The sequence below is a fragment of the Erpetoichthys calabaricus genome, chromosome 10 (assembly GCF_900747795.2).
Source record: "Erpetoichthys calabaricus chromosome 10, fErpCal1.3, whole genome shotgun sequence".
In the NCBI taxonomy this organism is placed as follows: Eukaryota; Metazoa; Chordata; class Cladistia; order Polypteriformes; family Polypteridae; genus Erpetoichthys; species Erpetoichthys calabaricus.
Window position 1 is genome coordinate 66,948,754 of NC_041403.2, and position 22,898 is coordinate 66,971,651.

At 34.2% G+C, this 22,898-nt stretch overlaps 1 protein-coding gene across 6 annotated transcripts in view; it reads right to left on the minus strand.

The window, feature by feature from the left end:
* Positions 1 to 22,898, minus strand: part of pde4dip (phosphodiesterase 4D interacting protein) — a 264,076-nt gene that overhangs the window by 48,379 nt on the left and 192,799 nt on the right. For all 6 annotated transcript variants that reach the window (XM_051933237.1, XM_051933238.1, XM_051933236.1 and 3 more), the window contains 16 exons: positions 20,445 to 20,603; positions 20,056 to 20,169; positions 18,068 to 18,205; positions 17,671 to 17,850; positions 17,384 to 17,578; positions 17,097 to 17,288; positions 16,577 to 16,661; positions 16,382 to 16,473; positions 15,494 to 15,610; positions 14,970 to 15,089; positions 12,887 to 12,993; positions 12,286 to 12,425; positions 6,405 to 6,514; positions 3,110 to 3,300; positions 1,939 to 2,365; positions 1,092 to 1,275 (listed from right to left, as the gene is read on the minus strand). In XM_051933237.1, coding sequence (XP_051789197.1) covers positions 1,092 to 1,275; positions 1,939 to 2,365; positions 3,110 to 3,300; positions 6,405 to 6,514; positions 12,286 to 12,425; positions 12,887 to 12,993; positions 14,970 to 15,089; positions 15,494 to 15,610; positions 16,382 to 16,473; positions 16,577 to 16,661; positions 17,097 to 17,288; positions 17,384 to 17,578; positions 17,671 to 17,850; positions 18,068 to 18,205; positions 20,056 to 20,169; positions 20,445 to 20,603 — 2,551 coding nt within the window. The remainder of the gene's footprint in view (positions 1 to 1,091; positions 1,276 to 1,938; positions 2,366 to 3,109; positions 3,301 to 6,404; positions 6,515 to 12,285; positions 12,426 to 12,886; positions 12,994 to 14,969; positions 15,090 to 15,493; positions 15,611 to 16,381; positions 16,474 to 16,576; positions 16,662 to 17,096; positions 17,289 to 17,383; positions 17,579 to 17,670; positions 17,851 to 18,067; positions 18,206 to 20,055; positions 20,170 to 20,444; positions 20,604 to 22,898) is intronic.

A 22,898-nucleotide genomic window follows, 5' to 3' on the forward strand; every position in this document is an offset into this window, starting at 1 on the left:
TTACACTTGCCTGGCAGCTCTGTCTTTAACATCCTTTTCCCAATATCAGCATCTCTCCTCTGCACATGTCCAAACCAACGCAATCTCGCCTCTCTGACTTTTGCTCCTAACCGTCCAACCAGAGCCGACCCTCTAATGTACTCATTTCTAATCCTGTCCATCCTCGCCACACTAAATGCAAATCTTAGTATCTTTAACTCTGTCTCCTGCTTTCTGGTCAGTGCAACCCATATAACATAGCTAGTCTCACTACCATCCTGTAGACCTTCCCTTTCATTCTTGCTGATACCCGTTTTGTCACAAATCACTCCTGACACTCTTCTCCACCCATTCCACCCTTCCTGTACTCTCTTCTTCACTTCTCTTCCACAATACCCGTGACTCTGTACTTTGATCCCAAGTATTTAAACTCATCCACCTTCGTCAGTTCTACTCCCTGCATCCTCACCATTCCTCTGACCTCCCTCTCATTCACACACACATATTCTGTCTTGTTCCTACTGACCTTCATTCCTCTCCTCTCTAGAGCATATCTCCACCTCTCCAGGGTCTCCTCAACCTGCTCCCTACTCTCTCTACAGATCACAATGTCATCAGCATGTCATCAGCAAGCATTATAGTCCACGGGGACTCCTGTCTTATCTCACCTGTCAACTTGTCCATCACCATTGCAGATAAGAAAGGGCTGCAAAATATATATCTGCAAAATATGTATCTATTTATTGATTTATTAATTGTTTGAATGGCTGCATTATTTGATCTGTGAGACTTTCTTCCTCCTTTTTGTGTTTCTGCTGCTGTATACATCTGAATTTCCCCATGGGATTAATAAAGTTTATCTAATCTAAAAGCTGAATGTCATGATAATTCTAATTCTTTTACAAAAGGTATGCTAATGATGCCAATTCTGTAAACATCTCAAGTTATAAAAGACAGCTGGACCTAAACAGCTTAAGCCCCAACAAACAGAAAATCAAGTGAAGAATAATATTTATATTAGGTGAAAAAAACACAAACACTGAAAAAATCATCAGTGAGCACAGTGCTAACTGTACGATAAAAAAGCATTTCAACTAAACGAAAACACTCACTAAGTAGAGTATGGTACTGTTTTAGCTGGCTTGCTTGGGCCTCAACTGTAGCTTCAGATACCAGTAACTTCTCTTTCAGTTCCTGACTTTCTTGTTGACTTAAAGCCAGTTCAGAGCGTAGCTGTTCAGTCTCATCATGAAAACTGGATTCCATGTATTCCCAAAAATGTCCTCTGGAGGACTGCTGCAAGAACAGATCAAACAGTTTATGAGTTTCACATCCTTAAAAGTTGTAAAGAATTAAGTGAAAAGGTCATTACTATGACTGAATCATGGGACTTAAACTAAGAGAGGTTGAGGAACATCTTACCATTTTAGGGGATGTCAAGAGTGTGTGGAAAGGCCTTAATTAACTGCAACTAATAAACAGAAACTATTGACATAAAATACTTTATGGATATTTTTAAATGTACGTGGAAAAGGAAATATGGAAGATTTCCTTATACAACAGCTAAGAGTGCATAAGCTAAGAGAGTTATGACTCACTTGAAAAGGGCAAATTAAGGTTAGAATTCAAAAATAAACTGGATGGAGTTAATCCTTATCAGTAAAGAAAAGTTACGATGTCAGTTTTTTTTTCTGCATGCTCCAATAGATAACAGAAATCAAATTAAACCAATGAATTCATTTCCAAGCGTGAATAAGACACTGAATAACAGTCGGGGTATAAATGTTCCCTTCACACTGAGTCTGATGTACAGCCACAATACAAGTAAATGTCACTTAGGATAAATTATGACTTCATTATAAGTTTATCATATTAAAAAGAAAAGTGAATTCAAACATTTTACAGTGAAAAAAGTACAATTTAATCCAGTAATTTTGTTGTGTTTTTTTTTTTATGTACCTGAGAATCAGTAGTGTTCTGGGTAATAAAATCCCCAAGGTCCAAAGTAAAGGGCCTGCTGCCACGTCTCCTCTTTTCCCCACGCTCTCTGAGCTGTACCCCAGAGGCTGAGCGTTTGCCCTGTGCAGGTCCAAGCTCTCCTTGCTTTGCTTTCATCTGCTGAATCTCATGGGCTCCATCAACAAGCTGCTTGCTGCTGGCAGCCACCTCATCTCCACAGACTTGACGTTTTAACCGATGCTGCTCATGCAGCAGGCCCTCAGCTGTTTCAAAGCTCTCCTGGTTATCTTTCAGCATTCTGCATTCTTCCCTCAGGCCTTCCATGCTCAGCCTCTCGACGTTGCCTTTTTGCTCACATGCCCCTTTCACATCTGCCACTACACTTTTCAGCTTGTCATTCTCCATTTTCAAGCTCAGCAGCATGCTCCTGAAGCAAAATAGCAGATGCAACACAACATTGGTCATCAGAGGAAAGGTCATTTTAATTACATTCTTTAACAATCACAACAGTAGTACTTGTATACATTGTTTAGGACTGTTTTGCAAATGATCATTTTACGTGTCACAACATAGTAATAAAAAATCATTTATAGGACTCTTTTCCAGTCCTACTCTATGTTATCTGCATTAGACACTAAAATTGCAACAATAGAAGGTTGTTGAGAGTAATCTGGATTGGGTGATGCTTTGCAGTGAAGTGATTAATTACTACTCAGACACAGACAAAAGAAGAAATGGATTTTATAGAGAGATTGTGAAACTAATGGCCATATTACATTATTTGACTTTTCCAGCAATTTTCAATCATAGCCTTCATCTTTCATAATCTTAGTGACTCAGAGGCCGTCTGCAGCATGCTCCTGTGAAACCAGTCACATTATGTGATATACCCAGCAACTAGTCTGCGACTTGCTCCAATAAAATCAAACAGGTTTGAGTTTGTCTTTAGTCATAGGGGTGGGCTCTGTGTGCATGACAGATGACTATCAATGTATGCTCATCCGGAAGCGCAATGCATATAATATAGTGATGAGAAATAAGAAATAAAGTTATGGTGTTTTGGACAGGTCATCCCAATTTGCCATTACCTTAAACTTTAACTTTGGAAATATTCTTATTCAGTTCAAGTATACTGAGATGTATTTACCCAGGCTCTAATAAGACACAGTACCTCATTTGAGCAAGAGATTCATAGCCAGCAGTCTCCAGTTGCATCTTCAATTCTTTTAGTTCACACTCAACTGTGTTTTTCTGTTTTTTCACCTCTTGAAGCTCTGATCTCAGCTCCAGCATATCTCTCTCTGAGATAATGACACCTTGGGATAAGTTTTTGCTCACTGCATCTTTTTCTATTGGTACCTCCTTAAAAATAAATCAAAAACTAAACTCATAAAAATTGAACATTACTGGAAACCCATCCACAAGAGGATTCATACACTGTTTAAGCACGTGTGGAGAGCACAAGTTATCAAAAGACAGAATATATGCTCTAATGACATAAGTTTGCACAGACATAAAATAAAAACAGCAAAAGATGGGTGCAAGGCCACTTATAAAGCAAGTCTTGCCTGGTTCCTAAAGTTAAACAGATGTAGTCTGTTGTCAAACACATGGGTGTGCATTGGGAGACAGCATAAGGGCTCTGGTGATGGTCATTACCCACTGAACATGGGGTTGGTGCTGCGGTCTAATGCCTTCCCTCTTCCTCCCACTGCAGAAAGGAAGACTGACAGCCACACTTCCATTGTCTGCACTCCTGGACCTGCCTATTTATGCGGAGTGACTATATAACCTGGTAACCAACTATCTTGTTCTCAGTTCTTTTCTGAATCTGCAGCTGGAAAGATATTTCTGAAAATTATTGTGTGTTGCATTGTTGTGCATTCTTTCAAATTATATGGGGTCAATCAAGGTAGTGTTCCAACTCTCGCTTTCTTGTTTCTCCTGTTTACATCGTACAGACTGTCCCTGCAGGCAGACAACAGCATTCTAGAAATTATGAAAATGAAAACTATACCATAATGTATTTCTTCTCTTGACACGAATGTCAGGCCTTTCTATGTGTAGTCCAATCCAGTAACGTATAAGCATATACTTTACAAGACATACAACACATTTTGACACAGCAGTCATTTTTGGAATCTGATTGTAAGTACTAGCCACGAACCAAGACTGAACATGATGACAAGCATTGTAGGGCAGTGAATACTGAGTAAATGTATATTTTATTTGTGGTACACACCATACTGGAAGGAAGCATGAAATTGAAAACAGAGTCATAGATCGATGCATACACAAGCAGAATTGAAAAGCAATGTCATTATTCTTTTGAGTGAAATACCACACAGCTTTGAACACTTGTTCTGACCATCCTGTCAATGTGTGTTTAATAAACTCTGGATGGCTGGCATAACATTTTATAGTATGCTTTTCAGGCATTCTTTCCATGTCAAGAAATGTGGACCAAAGGGATGATTTTGTGATGTAGGTGTCAACTTTAACTTTCGTAAGTGCTTTGATTTTTTATAGTAATTGATATTTTTATACTTGGTATTCTAGTCAATTCTCTAAGGTGTATAGTAATTAGAACAGTACTATAAAAATTAATATATTCTTGTTATTATGCTTTGTATGCATTGACTCAATTATTTTACTAAGCTTTTTACCTTATACAGGTTTAACACATTAATTTCATACATACTGTTTAAAGAATTTTTACTTTCTGTGCTCTGGCACATCATTGGGTAAATCAAAGGCCTCAGATATCAAGCTTTTCAAAAACACACACTTATCATACTAATAACATTAATTATTTTTGGTCCTAGAACTTTATACACTGCTGGAAAAGAGCCTAGCAATGTCACATTCAGCTAAGGAAAGTATTTATTTGCACCTTTAAAGATGCATCTTTGTAGCTCCTGTTAAAAATCATACTCACTTTTATTAGACATCTGTTAAAAAGCAGGTGGGTATGTATGTTAGCAGCAGTCTTACTTTTTTGAATTAGGTATAAAACAGGTTTTTATAACGATGTAATGGCCATATTTGGGATCATTTTGGCTATGCAGTACAGCACCCCTGGTTCTACATCCAGGGTGGATAACAAGAAGGAGACAAAAATCAAATCAAGTAAAGAAAGGCTATGGGCAGCAAAATAGCTATTTTTAAATACAATGGGAAAGGCAGTGGACAAACATTCAGTCTTCATTTTATATAGCACTGTGAACAGTAAATTATGACCAGAAGATCTTTACTTCTAATTATAGTGAAATGTACTCTGTTAGTTTAACAGACAGAGACTCTGTGCTGCAAACTGAATGACTAGGGCACACTTCCTAAACATGTCTATCTGCCTCTTTTTTATATATGAATTCAAACTGCACATTATTCTACATGTTCTAGTTTTCCCTAAAACAACAAACAGAAAATCAGTGAAATGAAAGAAATGTAAATAGATATATAAAATGACAGCTAGGTAAATGGTTGCTCTCTTAACTAAGATAAACAGTTTCCAAAAAATCTAGGTCATGGAAACCGCCTCACAGAGTAAGCCCAATCTGGCAGTTTTGCTATGCTGTGCACAAACATGCTGTATTTATTCTGACTTGAGCAAATAATGTTACAACCACCTTTGTGTACTCATCTAGAAACACAGACTGGAAAAGTTGATCATAAAGCATCCATCCATCCATCCATTTTCCAACCCGCTGAATCCGAACGCAGGGTCACGGGGGTCTGCTGGAGCCAATCCCAGCCAACACAGGGCACAAGGCAGGAACCAATCCCAGGCACGGTGCCAACCCACCGCAGTGATCATAAAGCAGTGATTTAAAAATCTAAAGCTAAATTACTAGAACTCCCCATTCTTTCAGCTTTTTACACACTAAACAAGCATTTTTACTATCCTTTCATCAGATTTATGTACCTATTTGTCAAATGTAGGGTTACAAGGATCTATCCTGGCAAAACTGGGCACATAGCAGGAACCAATTTTTGTGTGGGTGATGATCTACTGCATGTAAGATTCGGCCTTCTGAGTCTAATCTCTCTCTCATATGATCCCAATCACAAGCCAACAACTAACCTTTCATGGATATTTTTGAGCTAGTGGAATACAACTGGGGGACCGAGAGAAAAAGAAAAACAATGCAGACTGAGAACTGTCACCAAGAAAGTGCCCTGGCCATAATACAGACCAACAGCTGTGAAACAGCAGTAGCAATACTTCACACAAGTACACAGGACATGAACAGATACGCCCAGGAAATGTGCCCTCCCATGCAGGTTTATAAACTCATTTATAATAATCTGCATGTCCATGCCCGGGGTTTGTTTCCTGCCTTGCGCCCTGTGTTGGCTGGGATTGGCTCCAGCAGACCCCTGTGACCCTGTAGTTTGGATATAGCGGGTTGGATAATGGATGGATGGATGTCCATTTGGAAGTAGAAAAGCTGTGAGGATAATACCTGACAGAAAAAGGGAGAGTAAGTCTTCTCATTGGTGCTTTCTTCATCTTCTATGCTGTCTGTGAATTCACTCTGGCTGTCGTCAAACTCTTCCTCTGCAGTTCCATGACCTGAGGGAAGAATAATACAAGACACCAATTATATAACAAGAAGCTATGCAAGGTTTTAACACTTTCTAAAAATGAGAATGAATCAGTTATGAGATCCACACAAGCCTGGGAACATTACACTAGATAAAAGGATACCAAATGAATATGTCATATAGGGTGAGAAATAATAGCAATAACCCTTTTTCATAACTTCACTTAGAAATAGCAATCATTAATAAATGTAAGAATCTAAATTATTAATGTCTTTGATTTGCAGTGTTACAGTTCATACAGAATTCACTTAAAAATCAAACCTCATGCTCAGCTAATGTCATTGACCATGGCTTTTACTCAGGCATCCCATAGTTTTGCTGACAGGATGGCAGATTTTCCAGTGCAGTGCCTTAGGTCAGGCAACAGAAATCCTAGAAATCCCTTGACATGCACATATCTGTTCTCACTGAGACTTGACAATGCTCGTGTACTTTCATTAAAAACGTATACAGTATACAAAAAGGAAGCACAGAGCAAACCATTTTTTTTTTTTTGCTAGTATTAAATTATAAATGTCCACTTCCCTTTTCTCTTATAATATACTGTGATGTCTAAATTGTATTCGGTGAGTGGAAATTAATAAAATGCATGCTCCGTTCAGACCCTAATTAGACATTAACCACTCAGCATTTCAAATAAGCTTACGATCAGTTAGTCCCTTTTGAGACATTCAACCATTAACATTTTGTGAATTTCCCCATGGGATTAATAATCTATCTATCTATCTATCTATCTATCTATCTATCTATCTATCTATCTATCTATCTATCTATCTATCTATCTATCTATCTATCTATCTATCTATCTATCTATCTATCTATCTATCAAGAAGAAACTGAATGTTGTGAACTATTTTATTTTATTAAAAGACTACATTCATAGTTTTGCAAAATATATGTTTCAGTTGATTGACTAACAGAAGTTCATTATCTTCATAACCAAGAGCGAGTCACTTAAACTGCCCATGGTACAAATGTAAAAAAAATGTATGTAAACAAACGTATCTTTGTTGTGTGAAGTTATCTCACGAAAAGGCTTCTGTCCAAAATGTTAAGATGCAAGATTGCTTCATTATAGATGTGGAAATTATGTAATTGCACATGTGAGCGCTTACTCATAAGTTTCATGAGGTTCATTTGCCTTTTCATATGCCTGTGTATCTTTTTTATTAGATGAATTCTAAGCATCCTGTTTATAATGTGAGCTTATCCATTTGCTGCTCTCTGGCCAACGCAATTTATTCATACAATGATATTTTTCAAATATTTATCATTTAAAAAATAATTTCAATAATAACTGATAAATTACTGGGCATGTGGACAAACTGCAGTTTCAAAATTGAAAAATATTAAAAAATAGATATCACTTTGTAGTCATGTTACTTAAATTTTATAATAATAAAAAGTGTGGAATATTTTAATTTTATTGACTTTCTATTAAAACATATACAATGGTTAAATCAGGATATTGGAAAATTATAGAAGTGTTCTCGCAAAGGCTGTAGACCCAAGTGTTTAAAACTCTGTTCCTGAACAGTCATGGTGGTTGCAGGCTTAAGCGCCAGCCAATTTCCAAATCAGATGCCAACGCTTGCTGTTAATGTAACATATCACTTAATTCTACTGCTTGTTAGTGATCTCCTTCTGCCACATTAGATGTTTCCAGTATAGCAAGCATTACTCTAAAACCAAAGCCATGTTTAGTGCACTTCAGCAGGTTTGTTTCTCTCAATCCTTAAATAAATCTTTTTTTGCTGTTCAAATATTTTAAAAAACATTGTAAAGAACATTGACGTGTAAATGAGACCATGCCAGCAAATGGTTTCTCTGTTATTTACATGTCACTGTTAAACAACAAAAGACAAAAAAGAGAGACCCAGAAAACTGTATTCTAAGAATAAAAGAAGCCCTTAAGGGTTTTAATTATTAAGTCTTAAGTGAGTGAATATTAACATACCATGGAAACATAATCTTACATTAGTACCAATTATTAGATTTCATTTAGACAAACTGGTGGGAATTATAGACAGCAGCCACTGCTGCTCTCTGGTAAGCAAGTCTAACAGATTTCATGAGCAATAAGGTTGTTTTTATTCCTGCCATGATGTCAAGTACTTTAGTATTATATATTTTGACAATTAAATCACTGATATCATAACAATTGATATTGGAGTCTGTGTGCTCTTGGCAATGCCGGCAGATATACTGTATGTGACAGTCATACTTCAGAGTTTTAATACATTATTTCAATGTGCATAATTTGAATTCAAAAAGAAAATGTAAGTAAAGATATGGCAGATGGCCCAAGAAAATGTGATAACTGACTGTACTTAATACCAGAAAAGTATCCTGTACTGCTCCTAGTGTATCAGACGAATCACATCTTTTGTGCCTCTAAAACTACTGAATGTGAGTTTTATAATAAATATCTTATCATTCAGAAAGAAATCATTTCCACTAAAATAGCTGACAGACCTTTTGGATATTTTTAGTGTTTATTTCAGAATGTGTTTTGAAACAAACTTATTTAGAGAATGGGTGACGACAGAATATATGCAGTCTAACCCATTTCTACAGCCTTATGCAAGAATTACAGTTCCACCCTGGGACCCATAGGGACCCTTAAATCTCCTTTCAGTACTTATAATTGAAAACTTTTGCTCCCCAAAATACTGATATACAAGGGTGCCAAAAAAACTTTGACATTAGTCTTCTTCCATGCAATACCCAACAGGATATAATTAGTAGATTTTCAAGTGTGTGACTATAATTTAAGTTTATATGCTGAACATCTGTTTCTTCCAGGTAGAAAAATCATGTTAACAATATTGTGAACATTTACTTTAAATGGATTTCTTTTAAAATCCCCTTTTGGACTATGATTAGAAATACAGTACCATAATGCTTGAGTATGCCACTTGTCCTGATAATTGTGTAAAAGGCAAAAAATAAGGATTTCATTGGTACTGTAGATCAAACTGTCAAAGAGATTTATTTTTTCAAAACTTAATTAAAATATACATATATTTTAAAACTATAGGACAATGATAACTTATCCTAATTTCTGGATTTTTTTCCTATTATTAATTTAAATAACATAATATCACTTGTTACCCTGGCATCCATTGAGGTTATGAAGGTGAAAAGTCCCTTTAGCAAGATGAGATGTACTCTAACTTTGGCACATGTCCTATAACACAACTATATACATCATAATAATAATAATAATAATAATAAGTGACCTATTTTAAATCATACAGAAATAAATAAATACACCAAGAGTGGTGAAATAGCAAAATTATTTAATGGAAAATGTTAAGCAACCCAGATTTGCAGTACATTACTTTGCCTATTTTGTATGTGCATTTACACAAATGTTACGTCCATTTAAAGGTCAAATTAAAAAATATATTTTTAAAGAGTGGACGAGTTTTCATGAGAGACCTTGCAATAACCATTAAAATATAGTAAACAACGTTCTGTCACAGAAAAGCCTTAAACTGTTTTAAGATTGCACATACAATCACAAAAGATTACAAAGCAAGGAATTCCATATTCAATATACTCCACAGTTTAAAGATATTAGGGTATTAACAAAAAAAAAAATGACCAAGTCATTTAAAAATACCCTGGCAGTGAGGATTGATAATTTCTCGGTGTCAGCTTCAAGTACCATTAATAACATATATAACCCAATCAATTATTAGTTCACAAATTAGAAAGTGCTAGGAAAAATGTTATCTTCTCATTATACAAATACATACCTTTTAGTCAGGTAATTCCAAGTGATTGTAGATTTCAACAAAAAGTCATGATTTTTGTAAATGCAGACCCTATTTGCTTTCAATTACAGGTACCTCTGATCTTTCTAATAGTACCAGAGGAACTGTCTAAAATACCATTATATTATTTAATGTAAATAATGTCAAATGATTTCACATGGGATCTGACCAATAAGCAAACTAAAATGAAAACAACGATAGCATTGATCTGCCATTGATGAGATTTTAATGTTTTCTTTACTTTTTATATAGAAAATTTAAAAAATATGTTGAAAGGTTATTATAGTCCTGCTGTTAAAGAAGACTAGTTGGCAACTAACTAAAGTTTTCTAGATGCATAAATTTCAATGTGTGGCTCATGTACTGTTATAGTCTGAAAATGAGTGAGTATGATTTGTTAAAGAATAAAACTCTTCTAATAAAATTCAAAAGTCACATTTTATATTTTTACAATTTGTCATCTTCCAAGTACAGAAGAGTAAAAAAATAAATTTTCTTTAGTTGTCATTTTTTTAATTGATATACAGAAAATTTTTTGAAAAGTCTTGAAAATTGTGCATTATTCACCCTAAATTGACATTTAAAAAATAATTCATCACTTCCACTAAATAAAGTTACAAAATCCCAAAAAATTTTAGCTGCATTATGCATTTTTGAAAAATTAGTTTAACTGTAGGTTTTTAGCACTTTTGATCTTTTTTATATCTGTAGTTATTTATGTAATGTAATAAATAATGAAAATGTTCATTTTGAAATCTGATACATGAAACACTGTTGAGTAAACTAAACATATATACTTGTTATATTTTATAAAACCTTGCAGTATCTTTATAGTGAATTTTGAAGCATTTTAATTTGAGCAGTTTCCACACTGGGAAAATTTTATTTCTTGACAATGCATTTTTATGAATGAGGACCTAATTGTATACAAAATATATTGTGCACAAATACATATTGAGAGAATTGTAAATCTTTGTGTTAAAGACATAATTTAAAATCAAAATTTCAGTGAAATTTCCACAGTGTTGCACAACTGTGTCAATCTGAAGATTAAGAGCTGGCAGTTCCAGTCCTGTTACTCATATATCATATACTGTATATACTTCCAACTACTACCAAGTTTTTTTCTGCAAAAACCTGAAATTACATTTTTGACTGTTGAAGGTTTAATTAATATTTTACCTGTTTTTGTTAGCTAAACAATATTTTTCCCCACATCATGTTTATTTATAATAATTATATAATAAAAAATGAATCTGTACTAAGGCTACCGAATGTCTACAAAAGCATATATAAACAAGTTTACGTCAAATTATTTCTTACAAGAGTACTGTACTGTACCATATTTTAAAACATAATTGAATATTTATCCTTGAATTTGCAAAATATTGCAAATGGAATCACTTTAGTATCTTAATTCTACATATTGCTTGCATTTTGTATGTGCAGATATGCTTTTCATTAAAAAAAAAATAAGTTCAACATAATTTACTGTATGAACAATCACTAGACATATATAGACATCAGTGCACAGAAAACAAAATATAATTTATGTAAACAAAAAAGATAAATAAAAACAAATATTTTTATTTGGCCTTTATGTGTAAGGATGAATGAAAAAACTCAAAAAGGTGATTTTTTTTTTGTGCAACACATGCAGTACAATCTGGACCCTTTGTGAAATAAGGCCAAAATATAAACACATGACACAAAACAAACAAATAATACAAAATAATTAATTGCACCAGAATTTGTTTTGCAAGCATTTCATACAAAATAAGTAACAAATTTTAGTAAGTAAAACCACCCAACAAGCCAAGTTGAGTTTTTCTCTTAGCAGAGAAGGGCATTTTGCTACACTTCCTTCCTCACTGCGTACTAGGCAAAGTGAACACCTGCATCCTCCATATCCTAGGAGGAATACTCTTGTTGGAGCTTCAACCTTTGCTGTTCCCACCTCCAAAATCAGGCTGGCTCCTGTTTGTCTTCTCCAGCTCTAGAACTCCATCTCTGGTTCTTGCCAAGAATTCCTCTAGTTGAAGTCGCAGAGCCTGAACAGCATCCAGCTCATTTTGCAAAGCTTGACCTTTCTGAGAGCTGAGAGGAAATAGCAGGTAAAGTTGAAGCACACACAACAGAATGTCTTGACAAAACCATACATTGCTTGACTGCTACATTTCCCAATAATTTATAAATGTCAAGGACTAATTTCTGTTATTATGTCTCTTCAGAAAATACAAAAGATATTCAGGAAGTAAAATAAAACTTATGAATTGGTGTATGGGTGGTTTATCACACAAATTTAAGCATGACATTATGTAACTCTATTAAGATAAACCTTAGCTGTGCATGACTGCAACAAAAGAAGTGGAAAGGAGCTTAAGCTTTGGCTAGGGGCAATCATTTATATATATAGAGGACAGGCTACATTTTAAAATATTAATGATTAATAAGGATTACACAAACACTGTGTTTCATAATACGAAAGTGTAGTCTATTTTTCTATCATGGATATCATGTCCAGACATTAACCTTGAGACATTTCTTTACATCCTCACCTCTCACTATTTGTGTAGAGTTGTACCAGGCTACTATACAGCTGTCTCTCTGCTTTCAGAGCATCATTGAGCCTGATCTGTTCTGAAACCAGTGCCTCCAGTATGTCCTACAAATACAGAAGACCAGGATTTAGGAGTCAGGAATAACCCAGGGGACAACATCATCAATGCTAAAACAAATAAAAATTACACTTTAAGGAGCTGAGATGGAACTTCGATATTAAGCCAAATAAAGACACTATACAGTATATATTTATTAAAAAATACTTTCAAACAATTGAGGTAAATTAGGTTCCTGTTGCAAGCTAACTTTTAATTAAAGAGATCTGGCTAAGGCTTTGTACTGTACATTATAATGTTGCAGACTTGGGTTCCATCACTGATATACTTTGTGACCTCAACACTTTTAGGTATTTCTTCATTAAGAGTAACTGGCCTTGGAAGTTTTTCTTTTTATCATATGGGAACACAGATCTAATGAATAACGTGTGATAACTTCATAAAATAAATGGCTATATTTGTTCACTTGAAAGACGTTATTCTGACTAAAAGTAAAAGATACAGAGTGGGTAAAAATCAGAACAGAAATGTTCTTCTGTATTGAGTACAAGTCAAATTATGATTGCAAGCTGTGGCTCATCATTACAAACTCACTACTTACTAAGCTTATGCAAAGTGTAAAAGAATCTTGCTGCAGACTTGAATAGGTTGAATACAACACTGTGATCTAAATGCTTGAAAAAAATGTAACGCTGCGCTAATATTTCCTGAAAAATCTAAACCTGCCAAAAAGCAATTTAATAATGCTGGATGGGAATTTGACACTGATTAAAAGACCAAAAAAACTTATAGACACTGTAGCTCACCACGATAAAACTTTCTAATGTCTGATTTCTGAATTTCTGACATAGTCATTTGAGATATGTTTATAACACATTAAAAAAGAGAATACATGACTGGAAGAGCAACCATGTGTAAAACCTGTAACTTACCAATCACACATATTTTTTCATCACCACAGGGCAAATGATTATGTACACAATGTAATGATCTATATTAAATTACATTACCACAGTACATGTAAACATGTTTAGTCTATATTTCAAAGTATGGAAGTTTATAGTTGAGCCTGTGCTTATTATCATAACTTTCTCAAACCAACTTAATAGAGATATGTGTCATAGATGGTACTGGGAACAATGTAGGACTAGACATGGGTGCCAGTCCATTACAGGGGCCCTCTCAAGCACACACCTACACTCACACTGGGTAAATTTGGAATTGCCAATTAACCTAAAAGACAGACAGAGAACACAACTCCACACACACAAAGATGCCACACAGGATTGGAATCCAGGATGTTGCAGTCATGAGGCAGCAGCTGTAATCACCGTGTCATTTTTCCAACTCACCATTGTTTATTATAACTGTGAAAACACCAGAGCAAAAAGGCAGCAAGGCCCAGTTGAATAGATCTGTTAGTTGATAATGTTCAGAATTCTCTGTTTTGAGCAGAAACTGAGCGTGGGAATAGTGACAATTAATATACAGTATATGTTGTGTTCAGTGAAACAGAGACTTTATTTTTCAGAAATTTTATCATGTTTTATGCTCTAAGAGCTAGCACTCTAAATGTGATGATGCACTGATTATTCACACATTAAAAGTTAAGCAACAAAAGGTAATGGATAGTCCCATAGTGAAGATTACAAAAAAGAAATCTTAAGAGCAAAATCCACTCTAGCTATAACACATATTCAAAAAGCTTAGCAGAGACAAGTGTACAGAATATGTAATCTGTTAAAATAACATATACAGGATTCTGAAAGTTTTTATCCTTAAATACAGAGATAGTATGAAATAACTTAAAAGACAGACCAACTGTAAAAATGTTATTTTCTGAAACCTTTGTTTGGAATATAAAACAATTTCACTCAATGCATGTTTGTGTCAACATCTTGAATGTTATTACTTTCAAAAGCTGATAAACCTCTGAAACCAAGATTTTTTTGACTGCTTAATTAATTTTGAATATCAAGCATTAATTTATTTCTATTTTTCTAAGATATTCAGCAGCCAATACCTGGTTATCTGGATTCTTGGTTCCTTGTTCTAAAGATGCTTTGAGACGATCCTCAAGTTCCATGAAAAGATGCTCCATCACAGGTAAATCTGAGGGCTCTGCTATTTGTCTCTGCAACTGCTACTCACAAACACAAACAATTCAACTCTACAGTACAGTATATTAATAAAGAGAAGGAAATTAGGTTGTTTTTATACAAGTTCGATTTGTTTAAACCAGTCAGGATCAAAAACAGTACTGTAAGAAGTTAACATTTATTTTAAAAGAGGAACGTATTACTCTGAAGAGTATATATCTGTAATGAACCAGGTTTAATGGTATTTGCAAATCCATGAGTATTTTCATTGCAAATTAGAAGCCTGGATAAATACAGTTGTGTAACCCCCCATATTTTACTTGTGTGTCAATTTTTTCTTAATTACCACAAACACAGGATTATTTCCCTTGCTAAACCTTCTGCAGTTTACAGATTAATTCCAGATTTCACTAGTACGTAGAGTGAGCTGCTATGAAAGCTGACAAACCTTGATGAGCTCTTCTTTGATCTGAACAGTTCTAGACAGAGTCTCAATATCTGCAAGCTTGATTTTCATTTCTTCATTCTGGTTCGCCAGGACAGATTGCAAAGAAGACAGATCAAGCTGCATTTGGATTCAAGTTAAAAGCATTGTTCAGTAAAAGGCAATTTGTATCATTGAACAGCATATCATAATCTGACAAATGTATTCCAACAAAAATAACATAGGAAATGTCATCTAAAGTGTACCATAATGTACTGAAATGACATAATCTATAATTAAGACATTTTGACAGGGCTGAGCCACAGTACAGGTGATGTACACAGCTGTCAAGGTTGTGTCAACATGGCACTGGAATGGACAGGCACTGAACCAGTTTGTTGCAAAAGGATGTGATTTAGGCAGATGCTTTAGTTTAATTTCTTTGATTAGGGTACACAATTCGCAGTTCAAAGAAAAATGGATTGTTTACAAAGATTGTTTAATAAAAATTATGTCAGTTAAGCCATTACATTTCTGATATACTATACACCAACAGATTTTTAGGAAATATGCTCATTAAAAAACTATTGCATAATCTAATATTTCAATACTGAGAGAATGAAATCTATAAACATGCTTTCCTCATTACAAAGCTGAATTACCTTTTAATTTGTAAATGGCAAAAAATTAAACTTAACTGGTTTCCTAACATAGCACTTGGTTAATATATCAATTAAGAAAGTCCTGATTTTTAAAAATAACATTTCTAATACTATCTAAAGGAAGAAGACAGACTTACATTTTGACTCAAGTAATAATTCTTCCAGAAAAGCGTTAATCTCAGTATTGGATGTTGCAGGCCCTAACGTAAGAAAAAAGGACACGGATTCTTAAATATCAATATTAACTTACCTGAGCCTGCCTTTCCTTTCTTAATACTAAGTGAAGTTCTTCTTTGATAGATTCAAGATCCTTGTGGAGCTTGCAGTCTCTTTCACATTCTTCTATAAATGACAAAGAAGCAGTGAATTTAAATGATTTTGCAGCTGAAGTAAACATTATTCTTTATTCAGGGACTCCATGAAGACAGCAATCAAATGTGCCTACCCTCTGAAATGTGGTGTGCATTCTCATTGGGTCTTGAAGTTATCATTGGTTCTTCTGGGTTATATGAGTTTTTCTGTATTAACTCCTGAGAAAAAGATGCACAAAAGCAGATTAATCGATGACTTTATTTTTTTATGAGACAATTACTAATTCAGAATGCAAAAAGTTTGATAGCAGAAACATAAGTATGTTCAGCAACCACTATATATTCCTAAAATGTATACCACTTTGACAGCTAGAGCACTTTCGTATGGGCTTGTGAATGTTTGTACTGTATATAAATGTAAAGAATTATTATTATATGAATGGGCATTACACTGAAACAAGAAGTTTTTATGTAGGTGAGTTAATACATTTTTAAGCATCTAGCTAGTCAGTAAATAATAGTGCTAACAGTTCAAAAAGAAAATTTTCTAATTTGGTTATGGTACAGTAGGGTAGCGGTGAGCATTGCTACTACTTTACAGATCTAGCATCTTGGGTAGAACAGATCACAAATCAGATTTTTTTGCACTCTTACCAAAATGAAAGACTCTTTTTCCTGCAATTGGTGTTTCAATCTATCAATTTCACTTTCTGAACTCTGGCCTGATTGCTGCTTGTATCTGGACAGATGACATATTTCACGGTGACTCTGATTCAGCCGTTTGCGTAGCTCCTGTATCTCTGCATTTTTTTCAGCAATTAACTTCTTTAACTGTTCTGCTGAATTCTGAAGAAAAATGTAAATACCATGAACGAAAGGTTCAGTACAAGAACTTAAAGCCAGAAGCTTAAAACTGTTGCCTCTGAGACTGGCATGCATACCTTTGTTTGCTGATCTCTGGCTTCTATGGACTTCAGGAGATTAGTTATGTCACGTTCATGTTCTGCCATGTGCTGGTTTCTGTCTATCAGTAATTCTTCCATCATACGCTCCTTTAGCTCAAGACGCACATGAAGATTATGTTTTACCTCTTCAGCTCCATCAGATATTTTGTTAAGCAGAACTGATGTCAACTCCTTAATAGTATTATTAAAAATAAAAAAAATATCTAAGCATTTGCTATACATAAGTGGCTCCTAGTTAAAGCAGTCAGTATGATCATATCTACCTCCACTTCTTTGGTTCTGCTCTTTAGTGACATCTCTAGTTGGAAAATGATCACATCCTTATCTTTCAAACACCTCTGTTTTTTATCCTCAGTTTCTTGTTTGAGCCACTGGAGATTACTACAGGTCAGGGAAGCTTGTTCTAGTTCTACGTCTTTTATCTTCATCAGTGAGTCCAGACTCTAATAAATATTGGAAAAATGTAATTAATAACAGATGGTAAAAACTAAACTTGTAGTACTATAGCTATTCCTCTTAAACGATCAGTAATCATTCTTTTAGTATAAAGCTGGCAAACTAATAACATATGTCTACTATTTAAAATATTTTTTTAGATAAACTACATATATATTCTTGCATGGCAACCATTTTTCTGACTTTTTACACAGAAAAACCTACAGTAATGGTCTCTTCATTGTTAGACAGAATGCAACGTAATCTCTCCTGGTCACGCTCCTTCTCACGTAAAGCCAGTTGTAACTGGTGAACTTCACTTTCTTTCTCTTCTAGGGCACGATATTTTTCATCAATTGATTTCTGTAAACAAAGAAATCACAGAAAAGTGACTCTAGACTATCAGCAGACGAAGTAATTATTTTCATTTGAACGTCTCAAGTGTTCACAATATTATTTAATAATATTCTACTGTTCTTATTACAACCAAGATAAGTAAACCTATACTGTGTTTATGTTCTACAATAACTATATATATATATTTCTTCTTCCTTTGATTTTTTTTCCATTTTATTTAAAAATATGAAGTCCTTATACAATTTACTGGGATTTTCTTACCTTTGAACAGCACAAAAATTTTATAAATGTCAAAAGGAAAAAAAATCTGATGTAGCCATATTTACAACAGGAATACAGGATAAAGTGTAAATATACCAAATTATATGCTAGATGCAATACACCTACAGTTTATCTTCCATATTTTGGTTTGCGTTAAATGCAAATTATTAAACAATGGAATTTATATTTATGTAACTAAATACACATAAAATGAAATATGGACAAAGTAAAAAAGTGACAGATCCTTCTAACTTTATCAAACAAAAACATAACATTTTCTGTTTAGCATCCTAGAGAAAATGCTCAGCAGAGGAACCTTTGGTAGAAATTACACCCATGTTTCTTAAATGATATGTCACTACCAGGTTTACATATCTGGATACTATTCTCATTCTTCACTCCAAAATTGTTTAAAGTCTCGAAAGCTGAACCAACAACACTGACAAAGAATACATTTCAACTCCTATTAGGATAATATCAAATGGGCCGAGGTCCAGGTTTTTTGACTGGGCTACTCAAAAATATTATCTTTGTGATTTTTACGTAAGTCTGATGATTATAACTAAATATGGCATTAAAACATTTTATGTAGACAAGTCAAAGTTTTATAAACCCTGACAGAAAAATACATAAAAAATAACTGTTTAGAATAGTGAAGTTGTTCTTAGCAACATAACTGTTTAATATGTCCAACAGCATTTAGACCATTTATCAGTTAATCGAATCTTTTACTCTTGGCCTTTTTTAACATACTTTCAGGCAAACTGTACTTGAGATATATTGTCTGCTTATTCAAAAACTGCATTCATTTTGCAGTTTTTCCATGAAACCAAGGCTTGTCCTATGAAGTTTCTTCCAATCAGCTATAGCCATTTTTAGTTATATATTTTTTTGGAAACTGTGATTATTTAACTTGACTGTAACACTACAAGATATAAAATTATATAAAAAAGTCATGTTTATTGGTGCATCAATCTATCTTTGTTTTGACAGTGTAGATAGAGCTTTGAAAATGTTGAAGTAAATGATACAGCAAAATTTTCAGAATATCTTTACTGGTATACCTTTATTTTACTAATAACATTTGTAAAGCAAACCCAAAGAAGGAGATGTTAGAACATTATTTGTTTCCTGATAACTATAATTTATTAAATTCATAAATCTTTAATAAAGTGTAATTTAAAGTTAATCTGATAGCACTAATGAAATTCTAGAAATAAGCAACATACCTGCATGTGGCCCAGATTTTTAAAATATGTAACACTGCAATTTTCATTGTGCACATTTGTTTTTGGACTGCTTCCTAACAAAATTGAATATATAAACGTTGACTTCTGGCTTTTTTTTGGATTGGGGGAGTTGTGCACAAGCCCGTCAATAGACTGACCATCAATTCAAGTTTGATATTTTCCTTGTAAATTTAAAGTATAAACCCAAAATTAATCTAACTTCTAATCATGCTCTTTTTTTTACCTAGTATTGAATTTCTAAAATTTTACACAATTTTTGGCTGCTACGATTTTTTTTTATTCCACATGATAAATCAAAGCAAAAAATGAAATAAATAAGAGGAATGACAATGGTTGCTATGGTACCTCTAGAGCTTTGTCCCTTTCCTTGATGCGAGCCCTCAGTTTATCAAGCAAGGTATCCCGGCGGCCACTGCTCTGTTCTGGTGGAGAAAGCTGTTCCAAATATTCCATATATTGCTAGGTAAAGATAGAAATAAAATGCGTTATCTTATTATAAAATCCATATAAATTTTTGAAATGTTTTACAATTATCAATATACTTTATAGTTTATTAATAAAAGTATGAAAGAATATAAGGAGCAAAAGGTTTTGCCGAAAAGAAAACATTTATTAATGTGCTTAAATGGTTGTCTTTCATCTACTGCAAACAATTTCTATTCATGTTGCCTAGTTGTAATCCTTGGCATTTAAAAAAAAAAAGTGCTACTAGGATGGACATTTTGTTTAATAACCTGCACAAGATGATCCTTGTCACAGAGGGCGTGATTTAGACGTTGAATTTTGGCATCCCGGAATTGAACCTCTGCTTGCATTGTACATTCTGCATCTTTAATCTGTTGCTCCTTCATCTGAAGCTCATCTCGAATATGCTGCAACTGGGAAGCAAGCTCCTGAAAACCCACAGTAAGAATGCATACTGTAAATAGTTATCTATAGCACTATATCTTTAAACAATTTTCAAGTTCAAGTTAAAGAACATGACAAGTTTAAGTAACTTAAATTCAAAACAATTAACATCCTTTCTAAATGAAACTGTGTTCTGTGAGTACTGTGGTCTCTCACTACATTTTAAAAGACGTGAAGGTTAGGCTAGTTGTTAATTCTAAATTTGCCAGTGGTGATTGATTGTCAGTGTGTGTTTGCCCAGTTCTTACCCATTCATGTTACATTCAGTTTAGCAGTACAGTGTCGTAAAGAAATAAAACTTTTTTTTGGTAACAAAGTATTTCCGATTTTTTCAGTTGTTGCACATTTGAAAAGTGTAATCTTCAGTGACTTATTCATATAAGCAATAAAAAATTTTAAAGTAGACCTACCTCAATGTATTTCTCAAAAAGAAAGAAAAACAGGTTAAATTTATTATCATATGGAAAAAAACCTACAGAAAGTAACAAACACACTTTGAATGATGACTTGTACCTGGAACAGCCACAACTACATTTCACATTTAATTTCATTTTTCCTTTCTAAAATGGCATTAACAAGTTCCCTAAAATCAGAAGAAGGCGAATGTATTTTCTGGGTTCAAATTAATGTGCTGTTAAGACTTTTTTTCATGCACCCATCAACATACAGAACAACAAATGTGTATACTGACTTTATTAGATCATACAGAGAAATTATGAAATACTGCAAACAAACTAAATCAAAATAAACTCATTAAAAATTAATTTAAAAAAATCTGCAAAGCCAGCAAAAAATCTTGCCAACTGTTCAGCAACAAAACCCAGAAGGAAACAACTGCACATAAAAATTTAAATTGCAGCAGATAGTTTTATGATGTATGCATATAAGGAAATTTACCCTTGGAGATTAATAAAGTATATAAAAGCAAAATATTAAAGCAGAAACAAAAAAAATCAACAGCAACAGATATGTATTTTTTATGAAATGAAAAACATTAAGATTATTAAAACAGAAATTCTGGATTCTTGCTAGTTTGAAAGATGTGCCAAATATTAATTCCAGAGTACTGCAATTTTTAATAAAATGTAAAATACTAAGAATAAGTGTGTCAGTACTATGCATTTATTTTTCTCACTTTTCTCTGACGACAAGTTCACTGTACCACCAAACAATGAACTCAAAGCAACCATTCATTAAGTGTTACAAACATTATATCTACAGTGCTACACATGCACAACATACAGTGTACAATAACAAAAATATATAGGAGTACCTTATTGTGCATAGATAGGTCTCATAGCATCATTTAAAATAAAAAACGTTAAAATACTGCATTGATGAGGCAGAGCATCATGAAGTACTTCCTCATTATATGCAATATACTATGTAAAACCATGATCTGATGGAGGATTTACATGTTCAGTTTGATCTCAATCATGCTGACAAATAATAAATGTAAGATCAGCTTACAAAAATATGCGTGTATATCTTCCTTGTAAAAGAGGTCTTTTAGGTTTGTAGTGCATTGAGACACTTTAATTGATTTCATCTCATTTTCAAAGTAAAACCTACACAATTGTTGTCTTATCTTGATCTAATATATTTTAAATCGACAGCTAACCAAAGTAAACAATGGATATTCAAAGTCCACACACCTGTACCAAAACGTCTGTTTTTGGCTGAACAAATGTGTGATTAGAGGTCTGCGACACTGTATAGGTTTTAAATTAATAATTGCATCCCGAGAGTGTTCAGGCTCAGAACACTTGCAGGTGTGCGCATGATGGCGCTGTTCTGGGGTTGATTGCAGTGCTTGGCTGATCGTACACTCACGGGTAAATGTGGGTGGATCAATCAGATAACTCATTCACACCTCAGAGGACAGATTAGAAGAACAGAATAAGAAAGATGGAGGTTAAATTGGAGAGAAAGAGCGCAAATAAATGGAGCAGGATCGGGAGACGCCAGGGTGCAAAGGAGAGGATGGAAGGGGAGCTCCTAGGAGGAGCATAGATCCGACACACAAAGGGGCAGAAGAGGGCCACTCCAACTCAGCATTTTTTTTTTTGGTGGTAGTTGGAGTGACACGATGCTCATAGGGGAGCTCCTGCATAAGGCCAAGGAGTGGCAGTGGAAGACAAAGAAGTGAGGCAAAGCGTGGCGGAAGCAGGGTGACAGAAGTGACCCAAGCCTGTGATGAAAATTTGGCCTTGCCTGTCAGAAGTATATCTTCTCTGGCTACAGAATCCCATCTGGAGTAAGCAGAGGAGCCGTCAGTT